The 17,354-nt window shown below is 45.0% G+C and overlaps 2 protein-coding genes across 3 annotated transcripts; one reads left to right on the top strand and one right to left on the bottom strand.

Moving 5' to 3' along the window:
- Positions 1-72: 72 nt before the first annotated feature.
- MYG1 (MYG1 exonuclease) lies at positions 73-5,349 on the top strand. Its single transcript, XM_016142725.2, has 7 exons — positions 73-436; positions 608-720; positions 2,712-2,871; positions 4,270-4,422; positions 4,575-4,697; positions 4,803-4,984; positions 5,130-5,349. The coding sequence occupies exons 1-7, from the start codon at positions 203-205 to the stop codon at positions 5,326-5,328; spliced, it is 1,164 nt and encodes a 387-aa protein (XP_015998211.2). The 5' UTR covers positions 73-202; the 3' UTR covers positions 5,329-5,349.
- A 281-nt stretch (positions 5,350-5,630) lies between these two features.
- On the bottom strand, positions 5,631-15,897 carry AAAS (aladin WD repeat nucleoporin). Of its 2 annotated transcripts, none has more exons than XM_016142723.2 (16): positions 15,655-15,897; positions 14,897-15,024; positions 13,006-13,061; positions 12,602-12,693; positions 12,373-12,419; positions 12,020-12,118; positions 11,578-11,721; positions 7,838-7,958; positions 7,366-7,490; positions 7,116-7,176; positions 6,894-6,984; positions 6,594-6,687; positions 6,442-6,509; positions 6,216-6,297; positions 6,017-6,101; positions 5,631-5,889 (listed from the first exon to the last, which is right to left on the bottom strand). In XM_016142723.2, the coding sequence occupies exons 1-16, from the start codon at positions 15,775-15,777 to the stop codon at positions 5,665-5,667; spliced, it is 1,641 nt and encodes a 546-aa protein (XP_015998209.2). In that variant the 5' UTR covers positions 15,778-15,897; the 3' UTR covers positions 5,631-5,664. The 2 variants fall into 2 exon arrangements, with proteins under 2 accessions (XP_015998209.2, XP_036092136.1); XM_036236243.1 differs by having other exon boundaries at positions 12,373-12,428; positions 15,655-15,850.
- Between the last annotated feature and the right edge of the window lie 1,457 nt (positions 15,898-17,354).

Raw genomic sequence — 17,354 nt, 5'->3', positions numbered from 1 at the left:
TGTCCCTTCCCGGAGCCCGTTGCAGTGCTTATTTCGGAGGTTCCATCGTAACCCCTGGGGGAGCCGGGAGAAAGCCTTCCCTGCGCAGTGTACGCGCCCTTCCAGTTCGGTTGCCGTGGGAACGGCTGACAAGCGGAAGTAGGGCCGCTCGCGCGCTTTATTTTCCGGGTCGGCGCTCCAGCGTGCGCGAGGGGAAAGCTGCATGGGCCGCCACTTCCTGCGCGGTCTCCTACCTCTGCTGCCGCCGCTGCCGCCGCTGCCGCCACCACCACCCCTCCGTGTCTGGCACTGCAAGCTCAGCCTGGAGTCCGTCCCGCCCTTCAAACGGCCCCGCAGCAGCCTCATGGCACCGCCCCGAATTGGGACACACAATGGCACCTTCCACTGCGATGAGGCCTTGGCATGCGCATTGCTGCGCCTCCTTCCGGAGTACCGGGTACAGTCAGCCAAAGCTGACCTTGGGGCTGCCCGCGTTCCTTCCTGGGTCCTTGCTTGGCTCCACCGGCCCGAGCACTCCTCCCACCTTCCCTGGCTCCCTTGGAAACCCAACATTAACCCCCATCCACGCGACCTCCTGTAACCCCCTCACGTACTGTAACCCCGGTAGGATGCAGAGATTGTGCGAACCAGAGACCCGGAAAAACTGGCTTCTTGCGACATCGTAGTGGACGTGGGTGGCGAGTACGACCCTCAGAGACATCGATATGACCATCACCAGAGGTGGGTTCCCAGGTACCTTTTCAACTTCAGTGTTCCAATTCAGTCATTCAATGCACTGGTCCTTGTCAGGGAAAGAACTGCCTCATCCTTGAAAGCAAACTCGGGTCCCGTGGGACTACCGCTTTCTATTCTAGCTCTCCACCTACTCTGCACCCATCTACCTGGCCTTGGACCTTCCTGAGCCCTCTAATCTGTTCAGGCCTCCTTTGGCTCCCCTCAGGCCCCTTCCAGCTGGGATTAATCCATTCATGTGTCCTTAGTGCCCACTTCAGACTGCTGGGTCCACATGATTGTGGTGGTATATAGTTCAGGTGTGTGTCGTCTTCTGCTTCATTTACTCTTTTCTCTTGGGAAATCTGTCTTTTCCAAGGTTAGCCGTTATCCACAGTACCATTCCAGTCTTCTCTTCTCCCCTACCTCATCAGGCTCCCTCAGTGAGTCAGCCTGCCTTTTACTCTTCAAAGGAAATTGAGATTTTCCTACATGCACATCCTGTTTCCCACCCTTAAACATCCTCAGCTCCCTCCTTCCAGTTCCAGAAACACTTCCCTTTTTTGCCCCCTTTCCAATCTATTACTTTCTTCCCTTGGACTTCACATCACAGTTTTCCCACCAGTGTTTCTACTTCTCTTTGTTCAGTTTAAAACTGCTCAGGCATCATTTCTTTGAAAATAAAGGAATAAAAAAAAAAAAAATCTCACGTGTACTACACTGTTTAAAATGATTATCTCTGAAGGATTATTAAGATATTTTATTTGAAGTCTGGAAGTATTTTCCTCTCTTGATACTTTTTTTAAATTATGCAGTAATTGACAAAAAAGAATGTATTTAATATTTCTGGAATATAAAATGTAAAACGAATACCCACAAAACAATATTCCAAACTAAGAACGAGGGCGTTAGCATTACCTTTGCATCTGTATCTGTATGCTTCTTCCCTATCCCATACCCCCCCACCCCTAGAAGCAAGCAGTATCTTGAATTTTGTGTTTATCATACCCTGTTGTGTATAGTTTAGCATGTATACTAAACTATTAAGTTTTGCTGCTTTTTGAACCTTATTTTAGAGGTTATTATTAGGTTCTATACTTTATGAATATTTTATAATTTTTTTTGTATTTACTCAGTATTTAACAATAAAAATCATTAAAACAAAAAATAAGCTCCCTAGGTGATTCTGATGGACTAGTATTTAGAAATTACAGGTAGTTTCTACTTCCCTAACATACTTTTCCCTAATTTTCCGCCCCACTGCTTTTCCAATTCCTGCCTTCCACATTTACCTGGACCACTGCAGGTAATCTCCTTGCATCTATTTTCCATGCTGGCTGGCACAGTAACGTACATTTGCTTGCTTAAAGTCTCTGTGGCTTCCACTGCCTACAAATGAAGTCCAAACTCCAAAAGCATGCAAGTCCTGCCACTATCTGGCCCCTGCTTACCCTGTTTTTTTGCCACTCACCCCTCACATCTACGTAGCCTTTCTTGCAGTTCCATGAAGAGACATTGTACATGTTATTCCCTCTACGTGGAGTACCTTTTTTCCTTCACCTTTGGCTGGTGAACACCCACTAACTCATCCTTGAGGAATGACCTGAAGGCTCTTCTCCTGAACCCTTCCTTATCCCCTCCCCACTTTCCTTGTTTATAACCTAGCTAGAACATATGCTTGGTTGGTTATCTGCCTTTAGCAGATGAACTTGTAGAAAGGGACATAGTCTTAGTTTTTTTATTCCCAATGTCTAAACACAAAGCCTGGCACATAGTAAGCATTCATTCAACCATTGTTGAATAAATTCATGGAGGCTCTAAGCTGAGGTCTGTGTTGACACCTGAGGAAAAGCCAAAGCCTCCCCAGCTGGGCTTTCGCCACTTAACTCCTGCAGTATTCCTAGCCTTCCCACTCCAACCTGTACCTGCACATGCACACACACACACTGTGGGTTTACTTGGGCCACTCTTCCTCAGTCCTACCTCCCTGTGCTTCTCAGGTCTTTCACAGAGACCATGAGCTCCCTGTCCCCTGGGAAGCCGTGGCAGACCAAGCTGAGCAGTGCAGGACTCATCTATCTACACTTCGGGCACAAGCTGCTGGCACAGTTGCTGGGTACTAGCGAAGAGGACAGCATGGTGGCCACCCTCTATGACAAGGTGGGGACCTAAGGACAGAGATGTTCCACACATGCATCTCCACCAGGCCAGCTGGGAGTGGCACTCAGCACTCAGGACTGGGCCTCAGGCCAAGGTACCTGGGGTGGTGGTAAGTGGATAAGGTAACGTGGAGAGAGGCTTTGAAAATCATAAAGCAGTGTTTTCCAGTCCTGACCTGACATAAATAAATGGTTGTTCAACAACTTGGTAATAAAGAAGGCTGCTTATGTTTGGAGACATATGGTTCAGGAGTTCTGGGTGCCCTGAAGGCGGGAGGGAGCATATCTTAGGCACTTTAGTTCACCACAGGCACACGAGTTGGAATGATCAGCTGGGAAGGGTCTGATTATGAAAATAACTTCAGGTTCTACCAGCATCCCCTAAAAGCAGTTCAGCAGGTTGCTGCTGTTAGGAAAGGAACAGGAGTAGTGGGCCCTGGTGTGCATGTCAGATCAAATAATGATTCTGAGGATACCTACTTGACCATACTCCTGTGCAGTTCACAGGTCAAACTTCAGATTTTCCCGCAGCTGTTTTTTTTGCAGATAGGCTGTTGAATTCACTCCTGTGTCCCAGCTTACCTATTTTCTGCCCCTATGATACAGCATTAGTACAATCCAAAATAGTGAGGAAAAATGAATGGTTAAATTGGAGCTTTGGGAATATTAACACTTGTAGACTGCCTAGGTCAGTTTTCTATTGCTGAAGGATTTCTAAGCAATTGAACTAAATTAAATTTTGAGTATCAGGTTGGGGTCCAGACCAAGAGGTCCTCGGCATAGAGTTTTCTTCTTCGGCTCTCCCAGAGAGTAGCACTTTTTTTATGTACCACGGATGTATTGGTATATAAACCTACTGTAGGGTACTTTAGCATTAAGCAGTGATACCCTGTATCATTTCTGCCCCCAAACTATTTGAGGCGTTGTCCTACCATTCTTCAGGTTTAGGAGATAGCAATTGCTGATGCCTCATAATACGTAATGGGTTTCTCTGGGACCACAGACCAGCACTTGATGTCTAGTCCAGCACCCATTCTCTCCTACACGACCTGTGTGCTTGGCAAGACCCTCCTAGACCTCATTAACCAGGTCACTGAATAGCCTACTCAACCTCCCCCATCCCGCGGCAATTTACCCTCCCTCAGCCATAGGGATCCACTCCCAGAGCCCCTCATGGAACTCAAGATCTTTGTTCAGAAGTTGGCAGCTCCCTCCCCACAGATGCTGGCCTCAGCTGGGGCTTTGTGTGGTGGTGGAGTGAGCACTGGATTAGAAATCAGATTATGATGTTGAGATCCCCACAAGGCTATTGTGAAGAGTATATGCACATACTTTGAAACCTGTAAAACTGTGCAAATGATAGGTATCCTCAAGAATGTTTCTCCTGCTACTGCCATAGATGTACGAGAACTTCATAGAGGAGGTAGATGCAGTCGACAATGGGATCTCCCAGTGGGAGGAGGGAAAGCCTCGATATGCACTGACCACTACGCTGAGTGCCCGGGTTGCCCGGCTTAATCCCACATGGAACCAGCCCAACCAAGACACTGAGGTAAGGAGGTCCCCAGGGGAAGAGACTGTGAGGCATGTAAGAGCATCAAGGGAGGAAATAAGAGTGGTTGCCCACCTCCCTCCTCATCCCCAAACCCTAGTAAAGTCAAAAGTTTAGGCCAGCACAACTGTTTTGATTCCCACAATTCCCAGGCTGGGTTCAAGCGTGCAATGGATATGGTTCGAGAAGAGTTTCTGCAGAGATTAGACTTCTACCAGCACAGCTGGCTGCCAGCCCGGGCCTTGGTAGAAGAAGCCCTAGCCCAGCGATTACAGGTACAGGTCTGGGAATAGGCGTTGTGGCTCAGGGAGTAGGGACTGCTAGCAGGCTGCTAGTCAACAATGGTTCCTGCTTCCAGCCATGCCCCACTTCCCTTTCAGGTAGACCCAAGTGGGGAGATAATAGAACTGGCAAAAGGTGGATGCCCCTGGAAGGAGCACCTCTATTACCTAGAATCTGGGCTGTTGCCCCCGGTGACCATCACCTTTGTTGTCTACACTGATCAGGCTGGACAGTGGCGGGTACAATGTGTGCCCAAGGAGCTCCACTCATTCCATAGCAGGTGAGACCCTAAGGAATCACTCCACAGACCTTCATGACTGTTGTAGCCCTACAGAGGAGGCCACTAAGTTTGGCCTCTGCTCCCTCTCTCTCAGTTCAAGGCCTCCATTTGCTCCTACCAACTTCCTCTTTCTGCTCACTTGTAGGCTGCCCCTTCCAGAGCCATGGTGGGGTCTTCGGGATGAGGCCCTGGACCAGGTCAGTGGAATTCCTGGCTGCATCTTTGTCCATGCCAGCGGCTTCATTGGTGGGCACCGCACCCGAGAGGGTGCCTTAAGCATGGCTCGTGCCACTTTGGCTCAACGCCCAGCATCTATGCCTCCCACAAATCCCATTGTCCAATAAAATTTGTCTCATACTGACCAAGTCCTTGCCCCATTATTGCCTTGTACCATTCTTGGAACTTGCTGAAACTTGGGAAAATATTTATTAAGTACCAGAGCCTATACTAGACTTTCAGGCCTATTGGTATTTTCTCAGCTTTGCTTTCTTACTTAACTGAAAACCATCCAGTTCTTAAGGTTAGATAACTTGACCAAATCAAAAGAAGTGGCTAAAACGTGACAGAACCAAGATCTTAACCTAAAGTCCATGCCCTTTTTTTTCTTCACTATACCCCAATGCAACTCCCTTGAAAAGTCTTGTAATTGAGTGGAAAACAAAGAAGGAATTTTTTTATTATTAGAAGTGGGAGTGAGGGGAGTGGGACCGAGAAGGTGGTGGCCCTGGCAGAGGGTCCCAAGGAGCAGAGATTGGCGATGTCTCCGTAAAGAGGGGCAGATCATGAACAGAACCTCCGCCCCCAGCTGGGGGCTCTTGGGTTCGGCCAAGCACTGGGCTAAAACGTGGAAACTGGGCATTGACAAAGTACAGAGGGATGTGGGCAATTCGGCCTGTGGACCAGCACTACAGAGGGAGGAGAAAAAAAGTCTTATCAGATTGGGCTCAAAGGCCATATGACAGAGCCACACAGTAACTGAACCCTCACTTCCTCCACCCAACTCCCCAAACCCCAGCAGCCTTGGATACTCACAACACTAAGCAGAGCCCCTTTGTTAAAGGAAGGATGAAAAGTGATGAGCTGGGCCTGGGCTCCTGGCTCCCCCTGGATAATGCCACTAGGGGAAGAAAAGGTAAGCAGGCAACTGGAAGTAGAGGCAGGTGTAGTGGATGTGGATTTTGTGTGGGAAGGCTAGTGAGACGCTTAGACCAAAGGCCTACCTAGCACTTACCAAGGAAGTAGCTCAAACACAGGGCTGTTTCGAGTACGAAAGAGGAGGATGACTGGCTTACCATTCTGGACTCGTGGATTTCCTAAAAGGAATGGATACAGGGCCAGAAGGAACTTGAGGCAGAATCGCAGGGCAGGGGCAGAGAAGAACTATAGCCAAGGCATGGACACTGAATTAATGGGAAGATGGCTGTGACCTAAGCAAAGTCCTTCCTCCTACCTCTTACCTTTCATGAGCACAGCCAGACGCTCCCCGCTGGGGTCCCAAACCATGGAATGAGCCTCTCCCCCAAGTCTGTGGATCAGAACAGGTTGGGAGAGCTCAGCATGGCCCATTCCACCTTTCTTTCACTGCCTCTCCCTCACCCACTCAGCTCACCTTTCTTCTCCATCTGGGGTGTGTAGTGTTGTCTCAGACAGATCTGCCACAATCGTTGCTGATTTTGCACCTCCAACGCGCCCCTTTCCCTCACCTGTGGATAAGGGCAGAGACACTTCAGTATAGGAAACCGGCCTCTCACTGGTCTCCTGCCACCTCTCCCATTGTAGGCATCAACAGTTCTTAAGGCTCCCAGTTCTTACCTCCCTGTATTCTTCAGAACAGCATATTCCAGAGGGTTCCTACTTCCCTTCCATTACCCCAGATATTCCACATCCTGATACATTTCCCCTAACTCACCACAACGTTCCGGGAATGACAAGGAGTAAATCAGTGGTTCCCCTAATACAGTGAATAACAGCCGGTTTCCATCTGGGCTCCAGCAGCCAGTCTGGGGTCAGGGAGCAAAAAGCAGGGGGAAGGGTGGTCTATAAGAGACTATAAGAGGAAAAGTAGAGGAAGTGGGGAGACAGACTTGGGGAACCAGGGGACTACCTCCTCCCCAGCATCTATGAATCTTACCTGACATCGCCCTGATAGCGTAGGCCACCTCTCACACGTCCACATCTGGGCCTCCCAGACTCTGCACCAGACAGACAGATCACAGCTTAGGATCTCTGCATTCCAAAACCTGGACTTCCCTCTCTGTCAGTCCCAGAATGAGGTCAAAGAATGGGAATGGGGACAGAATGTTCTGCCTGCTGGGAGTTCCAGGAGCCAAGTGCCTTGCTCCAGGTTGCTCCTGCCCTCCCTCTGTCCTCTTCCCACTCACCGAAATACGGCTGAGGGAGTGGTAGCCAGGACTTTGCTGCCATCCGGGGACCAGAGAAGGTTAGTAACCCCTCCTCCCCGAAACCAGGGAAGGGGAACACAGGTCTCTGTTGAGACATCCCATACCTAGGAGAGTGTGGACAAAGAGAGAGACAAAGGAAATTCAAGCACCCTATCGTGTCATAGCCAGCTCCCCTTCATTCAGGTACAAAGAACCAAAAATGGAGGAAGCAGGAAAAGGGATGTTAAAACAAAAGGAAATAGGTTTCATAATTATAGCAGGCACAATTTTAAATCTGAATCTGGATGGTACAGCTCCCTCTCTGGATAATTTTAAGAATATATGGACAATTAACTCTCCTTACTGCAGGAGATATTTTCTACCACCTGGCAAAGAATGCTCTTTCCTTAATTTGAGGGATGGCTAAAATGACCAGAAGCGGGGGCAGTGGGGGTTGGGGGGACCAACTCACCAGGATAGCAGCATCCACAGGTGAAGCTGAGAGCAGCCGCCCCCCACTGGGGGCCCAGGCCAAGCTAGTGACAGGTGTGTGTCCAGCGTAAGAGAGTACTTGGGCACAGCCAGAAGAGGGTCTACCAAGGGGAAATGGTGTGGAGTCAGAAGACAAGAAGAAAGCCCCTAAAATTTCTAAATCCCATTGGCCCCTTGGAGCTCAAATCTAGACTGGGAAAAATTAATAAGGATCATGGAAGTTAAAGAAAAAATAAGGGCAATGTCAACACCAGTAGGTCCACAGAGGAAAATGGGTGAAAGGGAATAAGCTTTCACTATAGGTCTCAAGAAGACAAAAACTTCTGATGACTAAATCTAGAAGGTGCTGGGCTGGGAAGATATCATGCTCTGTCCTAGATGAGAGCCCTCCCCACAGGAACATCCCACCCGGGGCCTGGGATAATCCATGATATTGTCCAATCTCTTCCCTTTCCAAAGTCATCTTCCACTCTCTAGAACTTATCCTGTGCTCCAAAACTTGTCTTTCTGCCTTTCCTTGTCAGAATTAATCTCCCTCATCTGCTCCTGAATTGTTTTTTGCTTGTCATAAAGATGCTGCCTGTGGGTCCGCCTCCATCACTAGGCTGGGAACTACCTGAGGGCACCACAGTATCATTCAGCTTTACAACTCCAGGACCACACACTTGGCCTGACAGGTATAGGCTTCTGCCTGAGTTAATGCCACCCTCTCCCTTTTCCACCTAGCTATAACTACCATTAGCTCCAGTGAGATTTTAGGCCACTGATCTACAACTTGTTCTTTAACTTCACGTAAATCTTGTTATCTTTTAAGGTCAGTTCCTAGAGACCTAGCTCATTCTTTTCAGTGACTCCACTGTATTCCACTGAAGAGATAACTATAACTTATTTAGTCATGCCTCCACAAATGGACATTTAAATTGTCTGTAATTTTTATTACAAACAATGTACAAAATATATTCTCTATATCTTTATGTACTCATGTCATTATTTGTGTAGAACAAAGGATTAAAATGGAATGGGGCAGAAGGTTTGCATCTTTAAAAAAATAAATATGCCAACAAATTATTTTCTGAAGTTTGTACCACAGTGTACTCCCACTGACTGTATATAAAAATACTTGTTTTCCTACTCTTGCTAGTACTAGATATTATCAAACATCTTAATTTTATTAATATTATCATTTCTGAATAGGCAAAAAATGTTCTGCATTTTTTCCTAGTCCTTTTAACATTTATTCTTTTGCTGCTTAGTATTTATTTACATAAATGTAAAGGACTATTATTTTCTAAATGTATAGCTAATTATCCCAATACCACTGAAAAAAAGAAATCTAAACTTCTTCCTTATTAATTATTTTTATGCCTACAGCACCTGGTCTTCCTAGGTGGTCTACCATCCAAGTACTAACCAGGCCTGACCCTGCTTAGCTTCTGAGATCAGACATTGAGCTTGTTCAGGGTAGCATGGCTGGAGACCATGGACCGTGGCTCCACTGGGGCGTGAACCCAGGGTCTTCTGCATGTAAAGCAGACATGCTAACTGCTACACTATGGAACCACATCCTCTAAACTTCTTTATTACAGTGAAAGCCACATTCATACATTAAATCTCCATATATTCTTAGATCTGTTCCTGAATGTTATTCTGTTACATTGATCTGTTTATCTATTCTTATGCCAATAACTTCCTATTACTGTAACTTCATAAAATATTTTAATACTTGTTAACTAATGTCACCATAATAATAAAAATCTAAATACACACACACACACACACATACATATTTTTTAATACCTGGTAGGGCAAGTCTCTCAATATTCCTTTTCTAACTTGTTTCTTGGCAAGTCTTCCACATCTATTCTTTCATAAAAACTTAAATATAATTTTGTGCAGTTCACAAAAATCCCATCAGAATTGTAATTGAAAGTACACTTAATTTGACATCTTTATGATTAAATTGTCTATCTAGGAATATAGCTTATCTCCATTTATTCAGCTCTTGTTTAATATTCTTCAAATGTCTTCAGATATCTAATATCAAATAAATTTAACAATTTATTTTTAGTCATTTAGTAATTGTTTTACCTATTGTAAATAGAATTTTTTTCCATTTCAATTTTTCAACTATTATTGTTGGTATAAAGGAAAACTATTACATTTTCAATGTCTTGGATCCAGTCACCTTACTACATTTATATTTCTTATTAAATCAAACAAGTTTTTTTTAGTTTAATCTATTTTATCTAGGCATAAAATCATATCATCTTCAAATAAGAATAATTTTCTCTTCTTTCAAGATTTTACCACATTTCTTTTTCTTGTCTTACTGCACTCACTAGAACCTCCAAAAATAATGTTGATTAATAATGGTGACAATGACATCTCGGTCTTTATCTTGACATTATTGGAAATACTTTTAGTACTTCGTATTTCAGTTTAATACAGTAGCTGCTGATTTTGAGTAAAAACTCTTATGTTTAGGTTGTCTCTTTGAATTCCTATATTACTTTGTCTTCAATTGAAATGTCTGCTTTGTGAGAAGGACATTTATTGATATAAGCATTTTTCTCCATTAATTTGCTAATGTAATAAGTCATGTGACTAGATTTCCTAATGATGAATAGTCTTTAATTTCTGGAAAATCCTACTTGAGATTTTTTTAAAATATACTCTTGGACTCTATTCACTAATATTTTATTTAGAATTTTTGAATCTATGCTCAAATATTTATTTTCTTTTACTATTTTCAGGTTTAGGTTTTTGGGTTACATATGCTTTATAAAAATAAATCAGAATGGATCCTGGGACCCATAAAGGACATTAATGGAAAAAGTAGTGAAATCTGAACAAAATCTGGAGTTTAGTTAATAACAATGTGCAAATGTTAGTTTGTTAGTTTTGACAAATGTTAGCATAAATATAAGATGTTAAAAATGGAGGAACTGGGTGAAAGGTATACCAAACTCTCTCTTTGCAACTTTTCTAACAATCTAAAATTATGCCATAATGAAGTTTATTAAAAGGAAATAAAACAGGAGACTTTCTAAATTTTTCTATGGTCTGGATTAATTCAAATAACATTAAATTTTGACAATTAGAACTTTCATAAAACCATCTTAGCCTGGCGTCTTTTATAGTAGTATAATTCCTCCCTTTAATTTCTTCTATAATCCACTTTAGTAACTTATATTTTGCTAGAAAATCAAACACTTCCTCTAGATTTTCAAATCTGTTGGTCTAAACTTGTGTATATTTTCTAATAATTCTTCTATTTTCTTCTGTATCTGTGGTTATCTCTCTTCCCATTCTGAAAATAGTGTACTTTAATATATTCTCTTTTACCTTAATAAGACTGGCAAAAAAGTTTACTTCTTCATTCATAATTAAAAGAACCAGTTTCTGGTTTTATATTTAGTTAGTTATCCTGGTTTCAACTTATATCCATTTTAATTCCCTTCCCACCTTACTTTAAACCTATATCTGACAGTCTTTCTACTTTTTAATCCCTCCATAGGTACATACTTTCCGCAATCTCAGAAGCCCCTAGTTTTATCTCTTCCTCTAGATTATTCTCAGCACCTCCACCTTGACCTTAGGTCTGCTTCTCCCATATGAAGTGCTGTGAGGACAAAGAACTTCTCCTTCCAGCCCTCCTCACTACCCCTAGCATGGCCACAGCCCTCAGGCCAAGGTTAAAGACAAGCTGCTGGAACTCACCTGGTAGACAAGGAAGTGGGGTCCAGGGTCCAGATGAGAATACAGCTTTGGCAGGCCACAGCCAAGACAGAGGCACTAAGGGGCTTCCAGGCCAAAGCTGCCACATTTCTCTGCAACCGGTGCTTCAGAGAGGGGACTATAGTGCTGGGGTAAAAGGGTAGGGGATTGAGTCAAAGCAGGGACACTAAGGCTCAGGGGACCTAAGTACAGCTAACAGACAAATTCACAGACCAGTAAGCTGATCATCCAGGGCCCCAGGGTATTGTGGGACAGAAGGATAACAGTTAAATATGAATAAAGGACACATCCAATTCTGGAAGGAGCCCTGTGGACCAGACCCAGGAACTGCAGGATTCCCCTGGGCCCAAGGATAGAGAGTGAAGGGAAGACTAATCTATGGAGCCTAAAGAGTCAAGAGCCAACCCAGCAGGCCCCCACATACCTGTTGGCATTATACACACGGATGGAGTCATCTAGTAGGGCCACTGCAAACTTGTTGGTATGGGGATGCCATGCAAAGACCCGCAAGCAGCAGCTAGACCTGGAGTAGGAGTGAGCATTGAGTCTGAACGTGCACCTACCCATACCCCAGCCAGGAAGCTCAAATTCTCTTCCACATGAGCACACCATTGTGTTTCACTTTTTCTTTTATTTCTTTTTTTAGAAGGTAGGAGTGAGAATGTGGGCAGCAGTCTGAAAAGGGGTGAGAGGAGTCTCTGCCTTGACTTCCCTCTTCCCAAAAGAAGTTCCAAGGTTCAGGACTTCCCACAAAAGCCCCAGAGCTTATACACTCACCAGTTCGTAACTTGAGCAAATTCAGCAATCAGATCTTCACTCCTGAGCTGTAAAATCAAAATCAGTAGAGGACACACTGGGACAAAGGGAGTTTATCCCCTCAACAGTTCCACAGTGAAGTTGGACCACTCCTGCCTTCTACAGTCTTTCACTCCACCCAACCCTTAAGGGATAGGAAGTGGAGAGGCAGGCAGGAGTGGGGAGGGCCAGGGAAGGCAGCCAAACTTACCAACAAATGGGGGAACAGGGACCCATGGAGGGAGGAGGCCCATTGACAGAGTGCCACAGCCCAACTGGACACAGTCTTCACCCACTCAAACACTGTGGGGTTGAAAAAGCAGCTCTGATTAAACCATTCAAAAGGCTCTCACTAGGCACCCTCTTAGGTGAGAGACAAGCAAGAATGAGTACTCCCCCGGTCCTTCCACCCAACAATTTGTCTGGATACCCACTCACATAGGTAGAAGGGAGAAGTGAAGATGACACCAATGTAGACAACTGAGCCAGGGAAAATAGAGCTACAGGAAAGGGGCTGAGCTAATAGGTAATTGGGATGAGCTAATAGGTTAGGGAGAACATAGAGGTGAGACGCCAACCACAAAACTGGAAAAGACTGGAGGGAAAAATACTTACCTTCCTCCTCCGAGTTTGCAATTTCATTCAGCACCCCAAATAGGCCCATATCACGCCTGATGAGAGGAAGCTATGAGTCAAATTACTCTGATCCTCTTCAGTCTCCCCTCTACAAGTTTTATTCAGTCAATAAACATGTATTAAAAAGAAGAGCATTCACATTTATGAGTGGCAACTATGTGTCATGCACTTTATCTATCGTCCTTTAATTATCACACTAAAATGGGCAGAATGCCAGTGAGGCAACTAAGGCTCAGACGTCCTTCAGGGCTTTGTGAATAGGTCAAGGAGTCAAGACTTGCCCTGAGATAGTGAATGGAAAGCCACAGAAGGTTTTTAAGCAGAGAAATGAACTGATCACACTGGCATTTTAGAAAGATCAGTCTGGCTGCAAATTAGAAGGCTACAAGAATGGAAAGAAAGAGATATGTTAAGAGTCTAGTTCAGGAACCTAGAAAAAAGGCTAAAGTGACCTGAACAAAGGGGATGGAGAAAAGTAGATTTAAGAACTTGAAGAAGTAGAATGCCAGGATCTGAGAACCAATTAGACATTAGTAAAGGAAAGAGAGTATCAACAGAAACACCTAGGTACTAACTATATATAGCAGCTAATACTGCTTACAGTGTGTCAGAGCTGGGCTAGATGCTTCACATGCATCATCTAATTTAGCCACTATCACAACCTTACAAAATAGGTACTGTTATCTGCATTTTTAAATGAGAGAACAGAAAACATGAAGAGATTAATTATCAAGGTGACCTAGCTAGGAAGTAGCAGAGTCAGAATTCAACCTGTCTGCCTAACCCAGAGCCTGGGCTCAAACTACTTGTCATGAATGAATAGTAAGGCCATTCCTTGAGGCGAAAAACACAAGAAAGAAACTGGTTTGGAGAGGAAAATGAAGAGATCAATTATGAACATGCTGAGTGTGTGATGCCTGTGGAATATCCAAAAGAGAGTGTTTGGTAAACAAGTGAACACCCGGGTGTGGAGCATCAATTGCAAGTCCAACCCAGGACACCATCATTTAAGGGACATCAGAAAGAAGAGAAGCAGCAGCAGCTGGAAAGGCAGGAAGTGGGAAAGAAACCAGAACTGAATGGCTTTCGGACAATGAAATGACGTTTAATTTCACTCACACAAATAGACATGCAAATTAAACCATACTTCACTACCAACTTTCAAAGTTTGATATCATGTTTTGAGAAACAAGGACTCTCACCCATACACTGCTGGTAGGACTGTAAATACATACAATTTCAATGGTGTACTATTTAGCAACAGGTCACAAAATTACAAATGAACATACCCTTTGAACCCAGCTACTTCATTTTTAAGAATTCACCCTACACATGACAATGATAATAACAGCTAACCCTCGAGGGGATTAATATGGGCTAGGCACTGTTCTCTCTAAGTGTTTCATGTCCATTAATTCATTTAATCACTACAAACTCCCATTTTACAGATGAAGAAACTTAGGGACAGAGTGATTAAGTAATTTGCCCAGAGTCACACAGCTAAAAAGCGGCACAGCCAGGAATTGAATCCTACATGTGCAAAATGAATGACCTATGAAATTATTCATTGCCACCTTATACCTAACCTTACTGACTTCAGCTCAATGCTCAGACAGTGCTAATGGCATGAGGTAGGGATAGGGAGCAGGTTCACATAATCAATCTAGAAAGCAAAGCCAAGTCATTGGAGATAAAATGGGAATTCTGTTGCACTGCCTAAGTTCCACAATAAGAACTGACAATTTGATATACTGAATGACATAAGGCTCTGAGCTAGAGAGAGCCTGGCAAACCAAGGCAGAGAGGTGGTGACCCCATTTGTTTGAAGATATGCAGACCGTGGCCCTGGAGACCCTTTGCCATGTCTCACCAAATATTGATGCATCTCTTCCACACTTGCTCCCGATGATGGATGAAAGCAGTTCTTGTGCCATGGTCCAGCCTCCCAGGGGTTTTCAGGGGATCCTTAGTCAGGTTTAGGACAGGAAGATTGATCCACTATAGCCCAGAAGTGAGAGGTGTGACAGTTGAGTCAGTCACTTCCCCAGATCTCTGCTGAACGCCCTGCTATCCCCAACCCATGGCTGAGTTTAGTTTAAGAGGCTCCAGAGACTTGGTTCCCATTTTCACAAACATAACACCTGTGAGACTGGAAAACAGGTCTTAGCTCCCTTATCTGTGAAACTACGATAATATTTCACAGGGTTGCTGTGATTATTATAACATCTGTGAGCACCTGGCTCAGAGACTCTTTACATAGCAAACGCTCAACAAATGTCAGTGTTCTTCCTTTTCCTTCCCAGCAACACCATGGAAAAACGCATTCCAGGTTGTGCCTTCTCAACTCTCCCAGATACTGTCTCCAACTTTTCAATAGTTCTCCTACATTCTCACGTTCTCTCGATTCGCCCTCATTCTCTCTACTCCCTCTAGGCCTTCCCCACAGCTCCTCAGCATCCCTCATCCTCCATCCAATCCCATCCCTTTTATTCCCCAGCCGCAGCCAGGCGGTTTCCAGTCCGCCAGTGTGAGGGGTACAACCCCGCCCCCACCCCACAGTCTCTGGTCCTGGGTTCTCCCAGACTCCGCCCCATCCCTGAAGATCCTCTCCCTTCTCGCCCCGGCCACCTGGCCCCGGAAGTCAGGAGGCGGACTCTCATAGTTATTGCCTGTCACCAGCTCGTTATTGTGCTCGTATAGGGTGACTTGACCCCTACGCGGCGGCGGAGGGAACAACCCCAGTGAGCACATCTTGCCGTCCCGAGGATGCCCGGAATCCGCAAACTCGTGGGTCCCGCTCCTTAGTTCCCGGGCTAGATTCGGATGCGTACGGGTAGTCGCCTGGGACAAACGGCATTACAAAGCTCAACGGAAGTGAAGGGACGATTAACGGAGAAGGACGCGTGCGCAATCCGGGTCAGACTTCTGGAGCATCCTCGCGCCGCCTGGCGGCTGGCGGGAGAGCGGCGCGGACACGTTGTCAGGGCCAACCCCTTAGTTAAGAGTCGGAGCGCTTTTCGTTTTTTTTTTTTTTTTCTTCCTATGAGACTGTTTTTCCCAGTTCCGAATTCCCCAACACAGTCTCCCACTCTCTCAGTGCTCGGAAAGTCCCAAATAAGCCACGTTCAGGGAAGTACCTAAACCCTCCCAGGACTGTGGATCGCTCCGAGGACAATACAGACTGTGTCATACACCGGCAGCTGGCTGGAAAGCCGCCGGAAGGAAAGCCGAAGACGTTGGGAGCGAAAGTGCTGTGCCCGCCTGAACCTAGGGCCCGCAGGGTTAGGCCTCCTGCAAGGAAAAACTGGAAAACAGTAACATTTCCTCAGCTTGTGGTAAGGGCTTGTATAATCTTTACAATAACCCCATGAGGTAGGTACTGTAATAACACCATGAAGAGAATGAGACACAGAGGAATTTCACCTAAAAACACCAAAACCAGGCATTCTGACTCCAGAAAAAAAAAAAAAGTGAAACTGATCTTATTCCAACTCTAAGGGATGAGACTAGAACTGGAGTCTAAAGAATGGGGGCTCCTCTGCTTACAGCTGTGTGGCTTTAGAGAAATAGTTGAATTCTTTGAGCCTCAGCTTCCTCACTCGCAGTAGTCCTAATTATCTCACGTGGTTGTTTCCCACTCAAAATAATGGGAAAAAAAGCCATTTAATAAATTGTAGAGTGCTAACCAGATATCAGGGATCATTAGCCATAACTACCATGAACTAGAGGACCTTGGGCATTGGTTGGTTCGTTCACTTAACAAATGTTAATGAGTAATTCCAAAGACCATGCTCAGGGGACAGAGATGTATACCGCTTAGTGCCCACTCCCAAGATCTGCTAGCCTCATGGGATAATTAAGAGGGTATTGTAGTTTAGCATTCTTGGATTCTGTGTTTGCCTCTCCTTTCTACATGAAAAGTTCCCCCGAAGAGGATTATTCCAGTCAAAAAACAAGGGGCTCAAGAATGTTAATGGCCATAGGACTAAACTGAGGATCTTGCTAAAATGCAGATTCTGGGTGGAGCACTGAAGCTGAATTTCCAAAAAGCCCCCAGGTGATATCACGCAGACCACACTTTGAGTAGACCGCTTTTAATTTGCTGTCACCTGGGGAGTCACAGAAGACTTAAAGAGCATAATGTAAAAAACTGACTTGAAGAAGCTGGCTGGGAAAGCTCTCCTTGAGAAGGGAAAGCTCTCCTTGAGAAGGGAAAGCAGGACAGGTTTGAAGGAAAAGAGGGAGCCTGTGACTAACAGATTAGTGGAGAGAGCTGAGACCCCCACCGACTGGTGGACCTGCAACTTCCATCTCCCTTTAATGAAGCC

This window comes from Rousettus aegyptiacus, unplaced genomic scaffold, assembly GCF_014176215.1.
Source record: "Rousettus aegyptiacus isolate mRouAeg1 unplaced genomic scaffold, mRouAeg1.p scaffold_m13_p_2, whole genome shotgun sequence".
In the NCBI taxonomy this organism is placed as follows: Eukaryota; Metazoa; Chordata; class Mammalia; order Chiroptera; family Pteropodidae; genus Rousettus; species Rousettus aegyptiacus.
The sequence above is the reverse complement of the archived record's forward strand: the minus strand, read 5'-3'. Positions and strand labels throughout refer to the sequence as shown.